Consider the following 17,316-nt stretch of genomic DNA (forward strand, 5'->3'; position numbering starts at 1 on the left):
CCCCCAAGGCCTGCGTGATCTCCATTACATCTTGCTGCGTATTTGTGTGACCTTTCCCCTTACTGCCTCAGTCTCCCCTCTGGGATGCCAGAGCCCTGCTTCAGGAGTGTGTCTTATCACACTATTGTCTGCGTTGTCAATGGCAGGGGAGTGCAGTGGCTTTCTTTTCCATCAGTGTGTTGGTAATAATTCTGCTCTCCTCTGCTTCAGAATTGCTGGGTCGGCCTCTCCATCACTCCCTCCTGTTTTGACACTCCACGATAAAAACCCACATGTTTATAATTTATGACCATGTCTCTTCTTCCGTAGGGGTGGAGTGCTGTAGGAGGAAGAAGTATGTCCAGAAATCAAAGGACCCGGGTGCCAGCCTTAGCAGGCACACTTGGGGCCACTAGGAGCCTCTGTTGCCCACTGATAAAATGGGGATGATGATGATGACGATATCATAACACTGCTTACAGGCAGCTGTCACTTTCATGAGCTTGTGTACACGGGATGCCTGGGTGACTCCGTCAGTTAAGCATCTGCCTTTGGCTCAGGTTGTATCCTGGGGTCCTGGGATGGAGCCCCATGTCGGGCTTTGAGCTCAGAGGGGAGCCTGCTTCCCCATCCACCTGTGCCCCTCCCCCCTCCTTGCGCATGCGCTTTCTCTCTCTCAAATAAATAAAATCTTTAAAAAACAAAACATGTGCACATTATATTTCAATGGTAACAGCGACCACCACTTAGTATGTTTCTGACATACCCGTGTTGGCACCTGTTGGGGTGCAGGGGTGGGGTAGGGGAGCAGTGATTGGTGTGGAGAGACGGAAAGAGATGGAGGAGGGAGAGGCTCCTCCCTGTGCCCTGGGGCTGGCGTTGCAAACCTCTGCGGGAGCGTCCTCGGCCGGGAAGTGGCACTGGACACTCAAGAAGTTGGTTCAGGAAGCACTTTGAGACACACCTCAACTTGGGGAAATCAAGAGTCTCTGTTGAATTTTTCAGGAAAAAGAAACCAAAAAACACAGAACAACCAAAAAAAACTACACGTGGGAAATGAGCTCAGCGGAGCATCCGTTACTCAGGAGGTGTGGGGGCCGTCAGGACAGCAGCCCGGCAGGCAGGCTCCCCGCACGCTGGCCCGCCCTTCCTCCCCGCTCTACCCCCACAGCGATCTTCCCTGCTCACTGGCTCTTCTCTCCAGTAAAACCCCTGAATCTTTAATAAATTATAAACATGCTTTCCCATCTGTCTGCGGCGCCAGATCTCAGCATTGGTAGCTTTTGACATTCCCCCAGTGTCCCTAATAGATCTTGCCATTTGATTAATCTTTTAGATCCTTCTCCCAGAGAGCCCACCATCCGAGCTGACTCTCCTCAGCGTCCACCTTGAAGGATTTGTCTCCGCCTCTCTGCCTTGTCGCTCCCAGTACCTGCTGCTCATTCCCAAGCAGGACTGCAGGATGCTAGGGACAGGTGGCAGTTAGAAGTCACGGGACCTGGGTTCAGCTGGCCTGAGCCACTCACCGGCCGTGTGACCCCTGAGTGAGATTCTGAGCCTCTGGTTCTCCTCTTGTGTGGAGTAGAGGTTCTCAGATGCTGTTGCGAGGGTCAGATGAGACCGTGAATGCACTGTGACCAGGGGCAGGAGGAAGGCACCGTGAAGTCCCCGGAGCCAGGCCACCCAGGCCATAGGGTGCAAGGCACTGTCCTGCTGCCTGCCCTCCGTGGGCCTTTGCACGCTGGAGCTCTTCGGGGTTCCCCGCCCCACCTCCAGAAGAGCCCCCTGTCCCTTATCCTGCAGGCTCATGAGGCTGGAGGGGAGTGAGGTCCAAGAGCACGACCACCCAGGCTCCTGCCAGTGCCTGTCACACCACCACGTTCTTCCCAGTTTAGGAGGTTGGACTGGGTCATCTCCAAGACCCTTTCCTTTTCACAACCATGAGCTCTTGGTTCTCGTCGGAAAGCACAGAACGTTGCATGGAGGCTGGTTCAGCTACTAGAGCCATGATAATAAGAATTCCAGCTACCATTTACTTGGCATCTGTTTTTTTTTTTTTAAGATTTTATTTATTTATTCATGAGACACCCAGAGAGAGAGAGAGAAAGAGAGAGAGAGAGAGGAAGAGACACAGGCAGAGGGAGAAACAGGCTCCATGCAGGGAGCCCGATGTGGGACTCGATCCCGGGTCTCCAGGATCACGCCCTGGGCTGAAGGCGGTGCTAAACTGCTGAGCCATCTGGGCTGCCCTACTTGGCATCTGTTAAACACCTGGTGCTTTGCCTGCAGTCTGTGGTCTTCACAAGCCTGCGAGGAAGGTGTCTGTCTGCATTTTATAGGTGACACGTCCAAGTTCGGAGAAGGCAAATGATGTGCCCAAGGGCACACAGCCAGTTTTTGTCAGAGTCAGGATTCTGGCATCACAGCCCAGCTTTCTTTCTCTAACGCTGATGCTGCGTCCTTTGCTCTCCCCCACCTCCTCTTGCCTCTCAGAGCCCCTCGCCCTCTGTCGGACAGGACAGAACCGCCCAATGGGAGGAGTAGCCTGCACATTTGAACTGGATGTTGAAGATAATGGTCGTGACAGTTTTGTCAAGCACGGACTGTTGCCTAACAACATAGTAATAATCTAGGAGGAAAAAAATCTCCTAGTTAAAAATTGTTGTCTCCGCTTTCCAGATGGAGAAACTGAGGCTCAGAAAAGTCCATTCGACGTCCAGCCACACAGTTGAGCCTAAGCTGCACAGCGGTCTTTGTGAGGTTCTTTCAAATCAGCCGTGTTTATTCGGTGTCAGCTACCATGGAAGCTTCTGATTACTATGCTGTAGGACGCTTAAGCAGGATCCTACATGATGAGCAGTCAGCGGACTGGAGAGGACGTGGTTGGTCCGTAGTCCCACAGATGCTCTGTGGTGTACGACCCCCGGGTGAATATTCTATGAACTGTCTCACGCAGCTCTCGGTCTCAGGGTTGAAAACCGTGCCGGGACTGGGACGCTGTGCCTCATGTCTCTCAGATCATCCCTACCTCGTCCAGCACCTCCTCATCCAGGAAGACTCCACCACCCCAGGTGGGGTACGCCTGCCTCTTCTCTCCGAGCCCTGTGCGTGTGCATGCTGCTGGGTCATTGTGCCCATACACGCCTGCCTCCCAGCTGGGTATGGCTGAGGCAGGAGAAATGACCTCTGTCCCCAGAAGCTCTCTGAACAGCAGCTCCCCGTACCCTCCCCCCCGGCCCCCTGCACCAGCCGACCCTAAATAACTTACATCACCAAAACTAGGATTTGGGGTCCCTTTGCCATTCCCGGGACTGTCCCCAGTGCCTGACCTTTGGCACAGCCCTGGCAGTTGTGGTCTTTGAGTCACTCGATTCGATCTTTCTTTTTGTCCTCTCTCTCTGACAGAGACAAGGAGGTCCTGCTAATCTCAGTAGGTGAGATTCACTGGGAGCCTTCGGGAAGGCTGGCTGCCACACGTTTGAAAACCGTCAACTCTAAGTCACCAGCTGAGCTAGGAAGGCATCTCCCAAATTTCTTTCTCCCTTTCTCCGTGAATGGGCATCTGCTCTGCACAGTTCTTGTTTTAGGGACATGGAGATAGACAAGGATCCTTCCCTAGAGGAACTCATAGTCAAATGGGGAAGCCAGCCCATTCTCAGAAAGTTCTAGAAGAGAGATATGTACAGAATTACAGGAGCACAAACAGCGGGTCATTATTTATCTGGGGGAGTATGGAATGCCTTCACAGCAGAAGGGACATTTGCTCTGGGTCTTGAAGGATAAGTAGGAGCTCATTGGGTGGTGAAAGGAGGAAGGACATTGTTCTGTACAGAAGTCATAGTGTGAGCAGTGGTGGAGAGTTCTGGCAGCAAACGATGCTGTCACTGTGGGAGGTCTCGAGGGCTGTGATAGGGACTTTGGACTTTCTGCATCAGGAGCTACTGAGGGCTTTGGGCCAGAAGAAGGCCTGGGCAGAGTTGTGTGTTAGACAGGATAGGAGTGTCAGGGACAGAGGATGGAGGCAGGAAGACCAGGCAGTCAGGAGGCTGCCACAGGGATCCCCGAGAGAAGCAAGGACTCTCAGAGCGGGACCCACAGGGACGAGGGGGGAGGAGTGGATTCCGGAGGGTTTTCTTAGTAGGTGGAGCTGACATGATAAGGTGAAGAGTTGTCTCTGCAGGCCTGAAGGCCTGAAGGTCATGACTCACATTTCTACTGTCCCTTCCCCTCGTTGGCCTAGGACTGAGATGAGGTGTTTTCAGCCACAGACTTCTTTGAGAATCTAGTGACAACTATGAATCATCTTCCCAGAGGGAAAAAAACCAAACAGAACCACAACAAACCACACATTTGCATACACTACTTTGCAAACAATTTCAGCGGGCTCCTGGTCCCCTGGAAGGCCAGCCTTGGATCCCTGGACCCCAAATGCAAAGCCTCGAGCTGAGGACGAAATTGGAAAATGAAGAGAAGAAACATTTGACTCACCAAATGTCTGTTATTTACTTCCTCGTTTAATATCACTCCCCGTAATTGGACAGGCCCTGAAAGAGCGAGTAACAGGAGGAAGCACTTACCCAGGGATAGTCCCCGGTGGCACCGGCATCACTTGGCGGGTTTATTTTCATTATTATAGTAATTTTCGGGCTGCGGGCTACAATTTTCCCTTGCAGCGAGGTATTAAATTGAAATTACCCCAGATGTAATTGTCATACAAAATGATCCTGGACACGTGGAAATGAATGCTTTTTCAGGACGGAGTTTTATTGTCTCTGCCAGGGTTTTAGGGCTCTGCCTCGTTAAGCATGCCGGATTTCCACGTGTGTGCCAGGAGGTCGGGGTCCGCGTGGTGTGGTGGGCTGGGGCTGCCGGCCCAGGACACGGACCAGGGAGCAGAGCCCAAGACTTGGCGGTGGCACCGTGTGGCTGCTAGGACCCGCTGTGCATTAACTTGGGCATGCAAGAAACCCCACGCTGATATTCTGTACACTAACTTAATTTGGATCCGAGCTCAAGTTCCCCTGAGGAGATGGGAAATCTAGTTTCGCTCATTTTGGGAACCCCCCTGCCCTGGGGGTCTTAACCTAGGCTGTGCAGCTGGGGCAGTCCCCGCAGACAGCAGGTATCCCTCTGTGCTGGTGACATCCACAGTGCCCTTGGTTCCAGCCCTTCTGATCCGCTCTGCCCCCTGAAGGTCTTACTGTCGTCCTGCCTTTCCTTCCCCAGATGTACCATGCTGGTGTACTGCGCGGACCTCCCCCCCACCAGCATCATCATCACCTTCCACAACGAGGCCCGCTCCACCCTGCTCAGAACCATCCGCAGGTAAGACCACCTTCCTGGGCCCTCCCAGGCCTGCCCTGGTAAGAGGGTGTCTGCTCACGGTGGCAGGGGCGGGGGAGGGGGAGGCTGGCCCTGTCATAAAAATGTCAGGCATTTCTGACTCTTAGGACTTGGCTCTGCCAAGTGCCGTGGGCCCCAGCACCTGCATCGCCACAGCCTTCCACGTGGCCACAAGCCATGGTGCAAATCCAAGCAGCCCGAAGGCAGTGGCTGACATTGACTTTCCCAACCACCCACCTTCTGTTCCAACCCTGATCCTGCTCCGCCTCCCCACCAGCCCTCAGCACCAAGGCTGGGCCCCATTCTTGCTCTCACAAGTGCATCCTTCCTTTGGCCCATGGCCTGTGTGAATCTGGAACATAACAGAAGTTCCAGCACCAGCTCCCAGCAGAACTCCCCCCAGAACACAGACGGGACCCTGGGGACTTGGCCCTGGTTGTTTTGGCTCCCCTTCCCCATGCTGTGTCCTTCCACAACTCTGAAGCTCTCTCCCCATGCCCATCCTCCCCTCAACACCATCTGGCCTCCCCTTCGTCTCTCAGGTCTCCAGCAGCATTGGCATCTCAGACGGTGGCAATGGCAACCATCAGTCACGAGGTCCCCTTATGTGCAGACATGCCACAGCTCATGCTCTCAGCTGGGGAGGTGAGAGGCCACTGCTGTACCCACTCTATAGCTGAGGAAACTGAGACTCAGAGACACTAAATCAAAGCCTCCTGTTGCTCAGCTAATAGTGGTGAAGCTGGGTTCAAACCCTTGCACTCTGACAGTTCTTCTCAGCAGCCTCCATGGGCCAGGCTAGTCTCCCAGGTGGTATTCAGCATCCCTGGTGTTGGGGATGGCCCTGGGATAAAGTGCCTGCATACTCCCAGGGCCCCGGGACCCATGGCCGGCATGAGCCCGTCCCTATCTGGTAGGCAGCACAACACATGGTCGCCTGATCCCACAGAGAGGGAGGCCCTAGGATAGGACCACCAAGCATGGCAAAGTCTCTTGTCATTTCCCTCACTAAGCCATACCTTCCTCTGCCTCGCTGTGGGCAGGCAGGGAAGCTCCAGGTGATGGGAGGGAGTCAGCAATAGGCTCACCCTGACGGCAGGCACCAAGTCTTGGGTGCCACCTGCCACTTAGGACGAATGTTTGCCGTGCAGGGTCCGTGTGTCCCATATAAATGCAGGGAGGGACCTGCCCAAACACGCATCGTCTCACCCCTGTCCACCGGGGCAGCTCTGTCTGCTGCCCAGATGTCCTTGGCAGCCGGCTGGCTGGTTCCTTCTGCCAGCTGCTTGCCCTGACTGTCCTAGCTGCTGTATTCACCCCACAGATCACCAGATTCACATTTGATTTTCCAGCAAGGCTTCAGTTCTTGGTAAGAAAACGCCCTGAGTCACTGTCAGGAGTCACTGAGAGTCTCACATTAGACTAATAAAGTACCTTTCTGATTTGTAAACCCGAGCAGGTATGTGTCGAGGAACACGGGTACAAGATGATCGGATTTACCTGGGTCTTTTCTGGTGAAGGGAGACTGTTGTTTCTGGGCCTTGCAGATTGAGCAGCCGGGCAGTGGAGCAGAGGTGGCTGCTTTCAGAATGCCAGCCATAGCCCCACTGCCATCATGATCTCCTTGGCACTAGGTAGGCTTTCTGGAACAAATTTAGGGCAACCTCTGCCTTTCCCACAATTCAGGGTGGCTATTCCACAAGGTCATGTCTGGGCATGTCTGCCAGATGTTTCCATGAGGACACTATAGGATCAGAGAATGGCTCCTCGCCTTCTGGACTGGCCTCTCTTCTTCCTGAAGGAGTCCTCTGACATCATACACCTCCACCGCCTCAACACACACACACACACACACACACACACACACACACACACACACACACAAAGGCCTTCTGATGGGCTCCTTTCTGCACATCTCAACTCTAGCACTTAATGCATTTTTCCCAGATGTAATCTTCAATGAATTCCATTAGGGTAAGGACTACATCTTGTTCATCTCTTACCTGAGTTCCCTGTGACTCAGTTGACTGATCAAGGAAATGGGCATAATGACCATAGCTACCACATAGAGTTGCTTTGGGTTCAGTCAGGTAAGGAACCAACAACCGTGGCCAGCATAGCCTGGGTACTTGAGCAACATGAGCTATGTCTGTGTTCACATCTGCATAGTTGCTGAGTTCTCAAAAGAAAAGAGGCTGTGGGGGTACCTGGGGTCACAAGACCTATGGTTAATTCCTTCCCTTATAAGGCACTTCCTAGCCAGGTGACCTTGTGTGGGTCACTGACTGCATCCATAAGGAAAAGGATAAAAATACCTTTCATGTTTCCAGTGTTCCAGTTCTATCACATTTCCCACAAGAAGGCATTACCTGGGGACATGTTATAATATGTTATAATATCCTGTGGGGCTCCCAAGTCCCCGCATATTTCCCATATAGGGTCACTCCAGCTGCTGCCTGTAGACTCATCCCTTTCAGCTATAAGACATATTTTCCTTTCTCTTCCCACTGCTCCTCCATCTCTTTATAATAGTAATAATGACACTTTATAATAATATTATTAATATTTTAAATGTATGTTGAGCTTTATGGTCTCCAGAACATATTACATCTCACATCAGTTGGAGTCCCATCCGGAACTTGTGAAGTCAGGGGTGCATAAGGTGAAGGGAGGCCCAAGGCCACCAGGCTGAGAAGCACAGGAGCCAAGACTGAGGCTTCTGACTTCCTGAGGGAATGTGGGGGACAGCTAAGGGTGCAGCCCCAGCGCCACTGTCCACCACCCTGATGAGGGCTGCCCTGAGACCCCGGTGCCCTATGCTCTGAAAGGGGACTTGAGTCCCAACCATTCCACTTTTCAGAAGGCACCGCAGAAGTGCCAGACCATACACCAAACTGCTAGGCACTTTGCCAGGAGACCCATGGACCCACTTCCTGCCTCTGGGGAACTTCTGACATAGGCCAGGCCCCCTGGCTCAGATCCAAGTGTGATTATGTGGAAACAGCAGAACCTGGGGAGAAGTGTGTGTGGACTGACAGGCTTTTACATCATAAGTAGGGTGAAGGTGAATTTTGGGGATGGAAGCGAGGAAGATTACTTCTAGAAGTTTCCATGGCCCGGTATTATTTGCCCTGGGATTTGCTACCTTCCTCATACTCCCTATCTCCATGCACTAATAAATCACTGGCCCTGAGATGGACCTGAATGAGGAGCACTTCCTATCTCATTTTGTCATCAATGAAAGGATCTTCTCTAAGGTATCTTTCATCTTTAATGTTCCAGAATTCTGATGGCATTGGTGTCAGGCTCTGAAAAAAAAATGCTCAAGGAGAGGACTGAAGGTACCCTCTCCCTCCCACCCCCCAGCACTTGGCCAAGCTTTCGTCCCTCTGACCATCCCTACCCAAGCCCTCTGGCCCCCTGGCCCCCTGAGCTCCCGAGGTAGCTAGGGGGCTGGGGGCTGGAAGGACACACATGGGGCACTCAGAGCCAGGCAGCAGCCTGATGGGGGTGGATGATGCGGGGAGGGAAAGAGCCACAACCCAGATCAGTGAGGGGACTTCTTTCACTTCAGGAGAGAGAAAGCAAGCCCTGAGGAATCGTTCATCCAGTGGGTCCCTGTGTATGCGTGAGACCCAGGGCCATCCCCTTTCCTTTCGGGATCCTTCAACCTTACACCTCCCATGGGGGCTCTAGCTCGGGTGCAGTTGATCTCTTTATATCCTGAATCTCCTTACTGCTACTTTTTTGTAAAATCCTGGATTTAGAAAAACAAGTTCTTAGGTTAGGGTGGATAGGAAATGGGACTCTGGAGTGAGATATCCCTACTCTGCTACCAACTGTGTGACCCTGGATAAGCTCCTGTACCCCTCTGCCTCAGTTTCCTTTTCTGTAAAACAAGAACTACTGATAATTACCTCATATGATTATGGAGAAGAGTGAGTACAGATAGATAAAGCCCTTGATGCAGTGCATGGCACCGAGGGAGCCTGTACAAGTGACAGCAGGCGCCGTGATGCCCCTCCAGCCAGGGTAGGCAGCAGTGCTGTGGCTCTCACACTTGAGCCCACATCATATCCCCTGGAGATTCCCATCCTAACTCAGGTGTCCTAACTCAATAAGGCTAGTGGGGCCCAAGTATTTACATTTGCAACAAGTCCCCGGGTGACGTAGATGCTGCTGGCCCTGGGACCACGCTTTGAGAACCAGAATCATCATTATTGCCAATACCCGGCTTCTGAAAGCAGCCACAGCGCTATGCTCAATGCTAAGCACCTCTCATGCAGCCGAGAAAGGTACTGCAAGTTCAGCACCTAAGTACCTCAGTACTGAAGCTCTGAAGCCAGCGAATAGCAGATATGGGGATAGAGTACTTGAACCCAAGTCAGCCTGACTCCAGAACAACTAACCTCAACTGTCAGCCTGCCTCAGGTCTTCATTCAACTGGTATTTATGGAGCATTTGATAAACCCTGCCTGCATATAGCACCTCGGAGTTCACAAAGCAATTTCAAATACATTTCCTCATTTCATACGCACAAAAGCCTGTGAAGTAGGTCAAGTATTAATATCTCCTGCCTTTACAAGGAAAATGTAATTACAGATGAAAACGAAGGCTGGGAGCAGCCTGGCGGCTCGTTCAGGATTGCATAGCTAGTAGATGGTGGAGGCCACCCGGCCTCCCACGCTGCTCACATGGCCTTGCCCGCCGCCGCCTCCCAGGATGCTTTAGTGTGGGCCCCACCGTCGGGGCCCAGTAGCGGAAAGTAGAAGGTGTAGGTAGACACAGGCTACACAGCTACCCCCTGGCAGAGAAGTGAGCTGTGTGTAAGGAGACTCCATTCTAGAATACTTCCCGGGAAGAGTACGGTCCGGGTATGCCCGTGAGGTGAGCCCTCGCTCCCATGCTGAGGCTCTAGGGACGGAGCATGGAACAGCCAACAGCCATAGTGGGAGAGAGGCTTATCCTCAGCTGGAGGAAAAGGAGGGCTGGCTTGGTGGTAGAGGGGCTGGTGAAGTGTTCTGGTGGACAAACGGGGGTGATGGAGCAGCCAGGGTCCAGGTGGTGGGAATGGCAGCGATATGCAGAGGGGAGGGCCCTGGGCCAGGCCAGGTCCCCTGGGCTAGACCTGACCTTTCTCCTCGAGCCACCCTCGGAGCCCAGAACACCTGCCCATCTCAGGCCCTCCCAATCCTGAGCCACTTTTCCTGGAGCCCCCCGCTATCACTCCAATTGCTCTGATTAGAGGAGCAAAAACAAGCCAGGTGTTACCAGGAAATGGTCTAATTAGCACTTAGTGCTGACGATTTCGGAGTTGTTTTTTTTTTTTTCTTTTTTAAACCCTGGACATTTTTTATTCGCTAATCATCTCTCAGTTCAACTAGCACAGAGCTGCACGCGATTTACCTTTTGATGTTCACAGAAGAAGAACTCTTGAATTTCAAAGAGCCGGCAGGGATTTGGGGGGAATCTCATGCAGAAGCTGCAGCCTTAATCAAACCTCATTAGAGGGTATTCTTCAAGCAGGTTTTCCTCTCTTGCTGCCTCCCTCCCCGCTTCCCTGTCTGATTAGGGGACTGGTTATTGGGTTGGTGTGTGTTTTCTTTGGGACTGTCAATTGATCCCATGTGGCGAGGGTCTCCTCCCACCACCCTCTGCCCCTCCCTGTCTCCACCTCCCAACCAAGAGCTCAGGGCTTGGAGTCAGGGTTCCTCTCCCACCTTATACTAGTTGCCATGGTGAGAATTAAGGCTTCATAAATAAAAGTAGCTCCAGGCAAAGTTCTCCTCCTAGAGAGTCTCTTCATCCTGCTTCCACAGGGTGGCTCACCTCAACGGTTCTCAGACTGGCCCTCCTGAGAGGAGAACACTCAGTGCCTCCACCAGCACCATCTGAACCCCTCCCCAACCCGCACAGGGCCACGAGCATCCCATGGTGGGCGGGGTGGCCCTGGAACATGTCTGAGGAACTGTGTGGTTTGGGATGTTCAGAGGTTGATTATGGCCTGAAACCCCCAGAGGAACATGGAAACCCAGCCTTGCCTTATGAGTACAGATCCACAGCATAGGCTGACATGTGAAGTCAATCCCAGAATCATTACTGCCGCACAAAAATAGTGGTAATTGCCACTTCAAGCTAGACATGGTGCTGAATGTTCTAGAAACATTTTCTCTCCAATCCTCCCAACGGCCAAGTGAGGTAGATACTACTGTTCTTATTCCTGTTGTGCAGATGGGGCTACTCACTACACAGAGTGGTAGAGCCACTTGCCCAGGATCCCACAGCTTGTAGCAAGTAGCTCCTCGACTGCCAACTTCTGGCAGGTAGAACAGGCCTTCCCTTTGGTCCTCGTAGAACCTAAGCATATAGTAGGTGTGCAGTACACACCCCTGGAGGGACTGATGGGCCACAGCTCTGGGCTGGCCTCTGGTGACACAGAGAGTACTGACAAGGACCCTGCCCCCAGAGATAGGACCATCTAAAGGGGCCAGCAAAACCAGCCCTCAGAGTCCAGCATGGAGAAGGCTGCAGGATAGTGCTCACTGAGTAGCTGGGAAGCTGTTAGGGAGTAAATGTGTTGAACTGGTGGCAGAGGAAGGGTGTTTCATGGCATCAGGGGTGACCAGGCTCTTGGTTATGAGCAAGCAAGATGCCACCAAATCAGGGCCTAAAGCATGAGGAGGCTGGGAACAGGGGCCGTGTCCAGATTGTGAAGAGCATGCTGAGGGTTTGAGTGTAGACAGTGGCGAGCCACTGTGACGTTTTGTCAACTTATTTGTTTGCATGAGTGAGGAAAGTCACACTTTCCAGAGATCAGACCTAGGCTCCAAAAAGCTCCCTCTTAAGGCCCTGAGAGGATGGCCTGGACAGGTCAAGGCAGCTGCAAAAAATGAGGCAAAAGTTGAGCTTCTATCTTATACAGAGGTATAAGAGGTGGACACGGTTTGAGGGACCTTTTCTAGTAGAACCAGGAGGTCTTGGTCACTGATTGGATACGGGGCTTTTGGGTGGCAGCGAGGGAGGGCAGTCATTGAGGATGACTCCTGGGTTCCTGTCTCGGTGCCAAGTGCATGGGTGGCATTCCCTAGGAGAAAGCGGGGTCATATCCCAGGGGCTCCCAGGTGAGTAGTGTGACAGGGCAAGCCCTTTGGTTGCTCTGAGTTTTCATTCCTCAAATGCGATGGTGTCTAAAGCTCCAGTTAACACATATGTTTGCCACTAGAAGTCTTAATTATCTCCCCTCCTTCCACCTCACAGCGTATTAAATCGCACACCTATGAATCTGATCCAGGAAATCATATTAGTGGATGACTTCAGCAATGACCGTGAGTATCTTGGCCCCCTGGCTCTGTGGGTACAAGTTTCTGTTCCCAGACCCCGAGTAACAGGCAGGGGCAGTCCACTGGTTCTCCAGGGATGGAGGAAAGCCTGGGTTTGTAGCAGATATGGAAGCCTTGGAGTGTCCATGAGGGGCTCGAGAGGGAGATAAGCCTTATATTTTAAAAAACAATTTCTTGGGGCGCCTGGGTGGCTCAATCGGTTAAGTGTCCTTCAGCTCAGGTCATGATCTCGGGGCCTTGGGATTGAGCCCCACATCAGGCTCCCTTTCCAGTAGGGAATCTGCTTCTCCCTCTCTCTGCGCATGTGTGCTCGCTCACTCTGTCTCTGTCAAAACAAATATTAAATAAAATCTTAAAAAAAAAAAAAACCAGAAATACCCCCAAATTTCTTGGATTCTCTGCCGTGAGTCTTTGAGGACCTATGCAGTAAATTTAGTAGATCCTTGATTGGGTTGGGGGGGGGGGTGTGCACACACACGTATGTCACTGCCCCCTAACCAACGTTCTTGGACATGGAAACCTTCAGAGGATTGACCCTGGGACCCAGAGCTCAGAGCAATTTGTATCACTAGAGGTTCCTGACTTGTATCTGGGGTAATCTGCTAGTCTGAGCCGAGTCTGAAACACCTTCTCCTTTCATTCCTGCACGAGGGCTGGGTGGACTCTGGGGGGGGTGCCATTGGGACATCCCATCACCTGGCCATGCCCAATGAGTAGCTGCCTTCTGACCATCCAGCCAATGGGCACTTTTTCCTAGCTACCCTATTAAAGAACCACATCTCCTTTCCCCAAGAAGAGCATGTAGGTGTCTTCAGATGTGTGTGTGTTAAGTTTGACGGACGTGACAACTGTAGAAGCATCCTCAGATGTCAAGTGTTGGTAGTACTGACTCCTCTGAGAGCCATCATCCCAGCAGCCTGGGTACAGTTCCAGGCAGGACCAACTCTTCCCAGTGACAAACCAGGGGGAGCAGGCAATGGCCCTGGGGACAGCTGCAAGCCCTAGGAGAAGAGTCTGTCCCCACCAGTGCTGATGCTGAAAGGTAGGCATAGGAGCCACTACCACCCCAAAGTCTGCTATAGGATGGCTGTAACCCACACCCATGGCATAGCCTCAGAACCCTGGAAGTAACGTCTAAGTGAGCTGTGCACCGGGTCCAGAGTACTAAGGTAAGACTCTGAGTACTGAAACTCGGTGATCTCCCTTCCCTAGAGAGGAAGGAGTGGGAGGTGGCCTGGCACTGAAGCTGGAGAAGCATAGACTGCTGGATTGACTCAGAAGTGGAACAGCTTTGTGAAGCCAGACTGCCCAGCTTCAAACCCAAGACTTGTCACTTATGCACTGGCTATGTACCTCTGCCAGAGGTTAACTTCCATGTGCCTCAGTTTCCCTGATGTACAGTGGAGATCATTATAATTATATGGCTTATGTAAGGATTTAGAAGTGTTAACACATTCAAAGTGCTGGAACAGTACCAGGCCCAGAGGGAGCCTCTGTGAGTCTTTGCTATCACTCTGTAGAGTCCAGAGCCAAAGAGAGGCTAAGGCTGGTAAACCAGTGAAGCAAAGCCAACATGGTGGTGTCACAATATAGAGTTTAGAGGATTGATAAATTAAGCAAGTGACAGGGCAAGCAGGCAAGCCAGAGGATGGTGTGTGTGTTAAGGATGCTTAAGATGCACCTCCTGCCCATCCTGGCACATTCCCCCGAACAGTGGAAAGTTAAGCCAGCTCTGTGTGATGGGATACACTGGACAGATCACTTAACATATAAAGTCCCTAGTTATCAAAATCCATGATCAGAAAGGAAACTCTGAAATCCATCTCATCCATTGTGTGGTCTCCCAGCAGTTTTTGCTAGACCCCACTAGAGTGAGCAGGACTCTGTCTCATGTTTTTAATTGTCTGTGAAAAAGGAGAAGAGTCTCCAGGTGACCATACCAAGAATTCCCATCTGGAAGTGTGTCCTAGTAAGCGCACAGGTGCTGCTGTGTGACTGATCTGCTTCAAAGAGGCCACCTTGGGGCGCCTAGGTGGCTCAGTGGTTGAGCATCTGCCTTTGGCTCAGATTGTGATCTGGGGGTCCCGGGATCAAGTTCTGTCATCAGGCTCCCAGGAGGGAGCCTGCTTCTTCCTCTGCCTATGTCTCTGCCTCTCTATGTCTCTCATAAATAAATAAAGAAAATTTTTGGAAAAAAAAGAAAGGCCCCCTTGAGGCCACTTGGCATAGACTGGGCCTCGTATCTCAATAGAAGTGGTCAGTCTACCTTGTCCAAAACCCACAACCACCCCTGGAGTCAGGACAGGGCTCTGCAGTTGGGGGTGGGGACAGCAAGCTGGGCTGTCTCACCTACTCTTCCGGTTCACGTCCATCCCGGGGTGCTCATGCCACATAACCTTTTATCTTCACAGCTGACGACTGCTTGCAGCTCATCAAGTTGCCCAAGGTGAAGTGTATACGCAATAGTGAGCGGCAAGGTAGGTCTGTGCAGGGCGGCAGGCCCCTGGGGCGTAAGTGGGGGGGGGGGCGGATTGAGGGTACGTGTGTGAGCATCTGGGTGCGTGTTTAGTGTGTAGGGAATGTCCTATGGCTCCTCCATGAGCTCTCTGGGAGATGGAAGGACAGGGGCACAGCCTTGTCTGTTTGTCCCTACCACAGGTCTTGTCCGGTCCCGGATCCGGGGCGCTAATGTCGCCAAGGGCACCACTCTGACTTTCCTGGACAGTCACTGCGAGGTGAACAGGGACTGGCTCCAGCCCCTGCTGCACAGAGTCAAAGAGGTGAGTGGGGCAGACTGTGGGTCAGGGTGCTGCGTCCCCACCTCCTCTCAGCTCTCTCAAGCCAGTATTTCACGTATGCCCCCCGGGACCCTCTGGGAGGGAGCATGGCACTGATTCTATCCCCATGTTAAAGATGGAGAAACTGAGGTAGAGCAGCCTGCCCACAGTCACAACGCAGGCAGTGGTGGGGCAAGGCCAGGGACCTGTTCTTTGTATCACACTGTCACCGCAGTAGGCCTGTGAGTGGGGCTTCTGGCAGCAGCTGATACATGGTGCGTGCAGAACTATTTCTGCCAGACAATAGAAGATTCCAGAAAGGGAGCCCTGATGAGTGCCATTTGTGACAAGGAGGCAGCGGAGTTAACTGGGCCTTGTCACCCAATTCCTGAGGCTTTTGTCATTACCTCCACCCATGCATCACCCTTGCCCAGAGGCCAAGGCAGGTTGGCAGGATGCGAAGAAACCTAAATTCCTTGCCTCTGCCTACCCTTGAATTGCTCTGGAATTCTGTATGCTTTCTCTCTCCATGTCTCAGTTACTCCTTTTGAAAGTGAAAAAACCTTTCTCTGACGTTCCCACTGTTACTTTATATTCCGCAAAGACCATCCTCCCTGGTCCTGACCTGCAGACGGCACTGCCTTTGTGCAGGTCCCACCCTCCCTGAGTTACGGATGGACTCGCACGGCTGCTACGAGGTCGGGTATTTTTCACATGCCCATTTCTCAGACAAGGACACAGAGTCGGGGGAGTGGTGGGACTTGGGCTGGTTTTCCTTGGCTGGCACCACCCGCACCAGGGCCCCTACACCATCTCCCCTGTGCTGTGGCGATCTCCTTCTCCCCTTTTTTCCTTTGTGGTAGCCACTCTGATCCTACCCACTAATGGCTGTGTTGAGGATGAAAGAATCAGTATATATGAATTGCTCAGAGAAGTGGGAAATCCTTCCTGACTTTGTTCATCCTGATGAGAGACATCAGTGGGTTTGCAGGGCTCTCGCACATGGGCCCAGACGTTCATACCCATCCTGTGACCGCTGCCCTGAGATTGAGGGATGCTTAATGCTGTTTAGGAAAATGCTCTCTCTCCCTCTTTCTGGCACAATCCAGGTGAAGAGGTCTGCATTGAGGAATAGTAGGTTATGAACAGACTGTTTAGTTGAAGGGCTTGGGACTGTTTAGTTGTAAGGACCTGGCCTAGAGGCCCTTACAAATCCTCCCCTCACTGTCCCAGAGAGGAGGGGGTTGGGGGTGGGGCTGAATGTGCCAACCCTCTATCAGGTGGTTTGTCCACTGCCCCCCCCACCCCCGTGAGCAGTCACCTCATTAGCATAAACTCAGGTTGGGTGAAAGGATTACTGTATATAACAAAGATGCCCCCCCCACCCTCCCCCCCCGTCACCATGGAAACTGAGGAAATCCCAAGGTTTTTAGAAGCTCTTGTGCAGTGGATCAGGAACAAAGGCCAGGTGTATATTTCTTCTTATATCACAACATCACAGTATATACCATATTTTTAATTAATCTTTTAATTTTAATTCCACTATAGTTAATCTACAGAGTTAGGTTCAGGCGTACAATATAGTGATTCAACAATTCTGCGTATTACTCATCGCAACAAGTGTACTCTTTTAATTCCCTTCACCTGTTTACCCATCCGCCTCCCACTTCCCCTCTGGAAATCATCTGTTCATTCCCTGTGATTAAGAGTCTGTTTCTTGGTTTCTATCTCTCTTTTTTTTTTTTTTCCTTTGCTTATTTGTTTTATTTTTTAAATTCCACGTATGAGTGAAATCATATGGCATTTGTTTTTCTCTGACTGATGTATTTCATTTAGCATTAAACCCTCTGGATCCATCCATGTTGTTGCAAATGGCA

General features: G+C 51.9%; 1 protein-coding gene across 2 annotated transcripts in view; it reads left to right on the forward strand.

The window, feature by feature from the left end:
* The window catches only part of GALNT14 (polypeptide N-acetylgalactosaminyltransferase 14), a 205,213-nt gene that overhangs the window by 150,253 nt on the left and 37,644 nt on the right, over positions 1 to 17,316 (forward strand). For both annotated transcript variants that reach the window (XM_077843700.1, XM_077843699.1), the window contains exons 3-6: positions 5,206 to 5,304; positions 12,580 to 12,647; positions 15,074 to 15,139; positions 15,321 to 15,442. In XM_077843700.1, the coding sequence (XP_077699826.1) occupies positions 5,206 to 5,304; positions 12,580 to 12,647; positions 15,074 to 15,139; positions 15,321 to 15,442 (355 nt within the window). The remainder of the gene's footprint in view (positions 1 to 5,205; positions 5,305 to 12,579; positions 12,648 to 15,073; positions 15,140 to 15,320; positions 15,443 to 17,316) is intronic.

This window comes from Canis aureus, chromosome 12 (assembly GCF_053574225.1).
Source record: "Canis aureus isolate CA01 chromosome 12, VMU_Caureus_v.1.0, whole genome shotgun sequence".
In the NCBI taxonomy this organism is placed as follows: domain Eukaryota; kingdom Metazoa; phylum Chordata; class Mammalia; order Carnivora; family Canidae; genus Canis; species Canis aureus.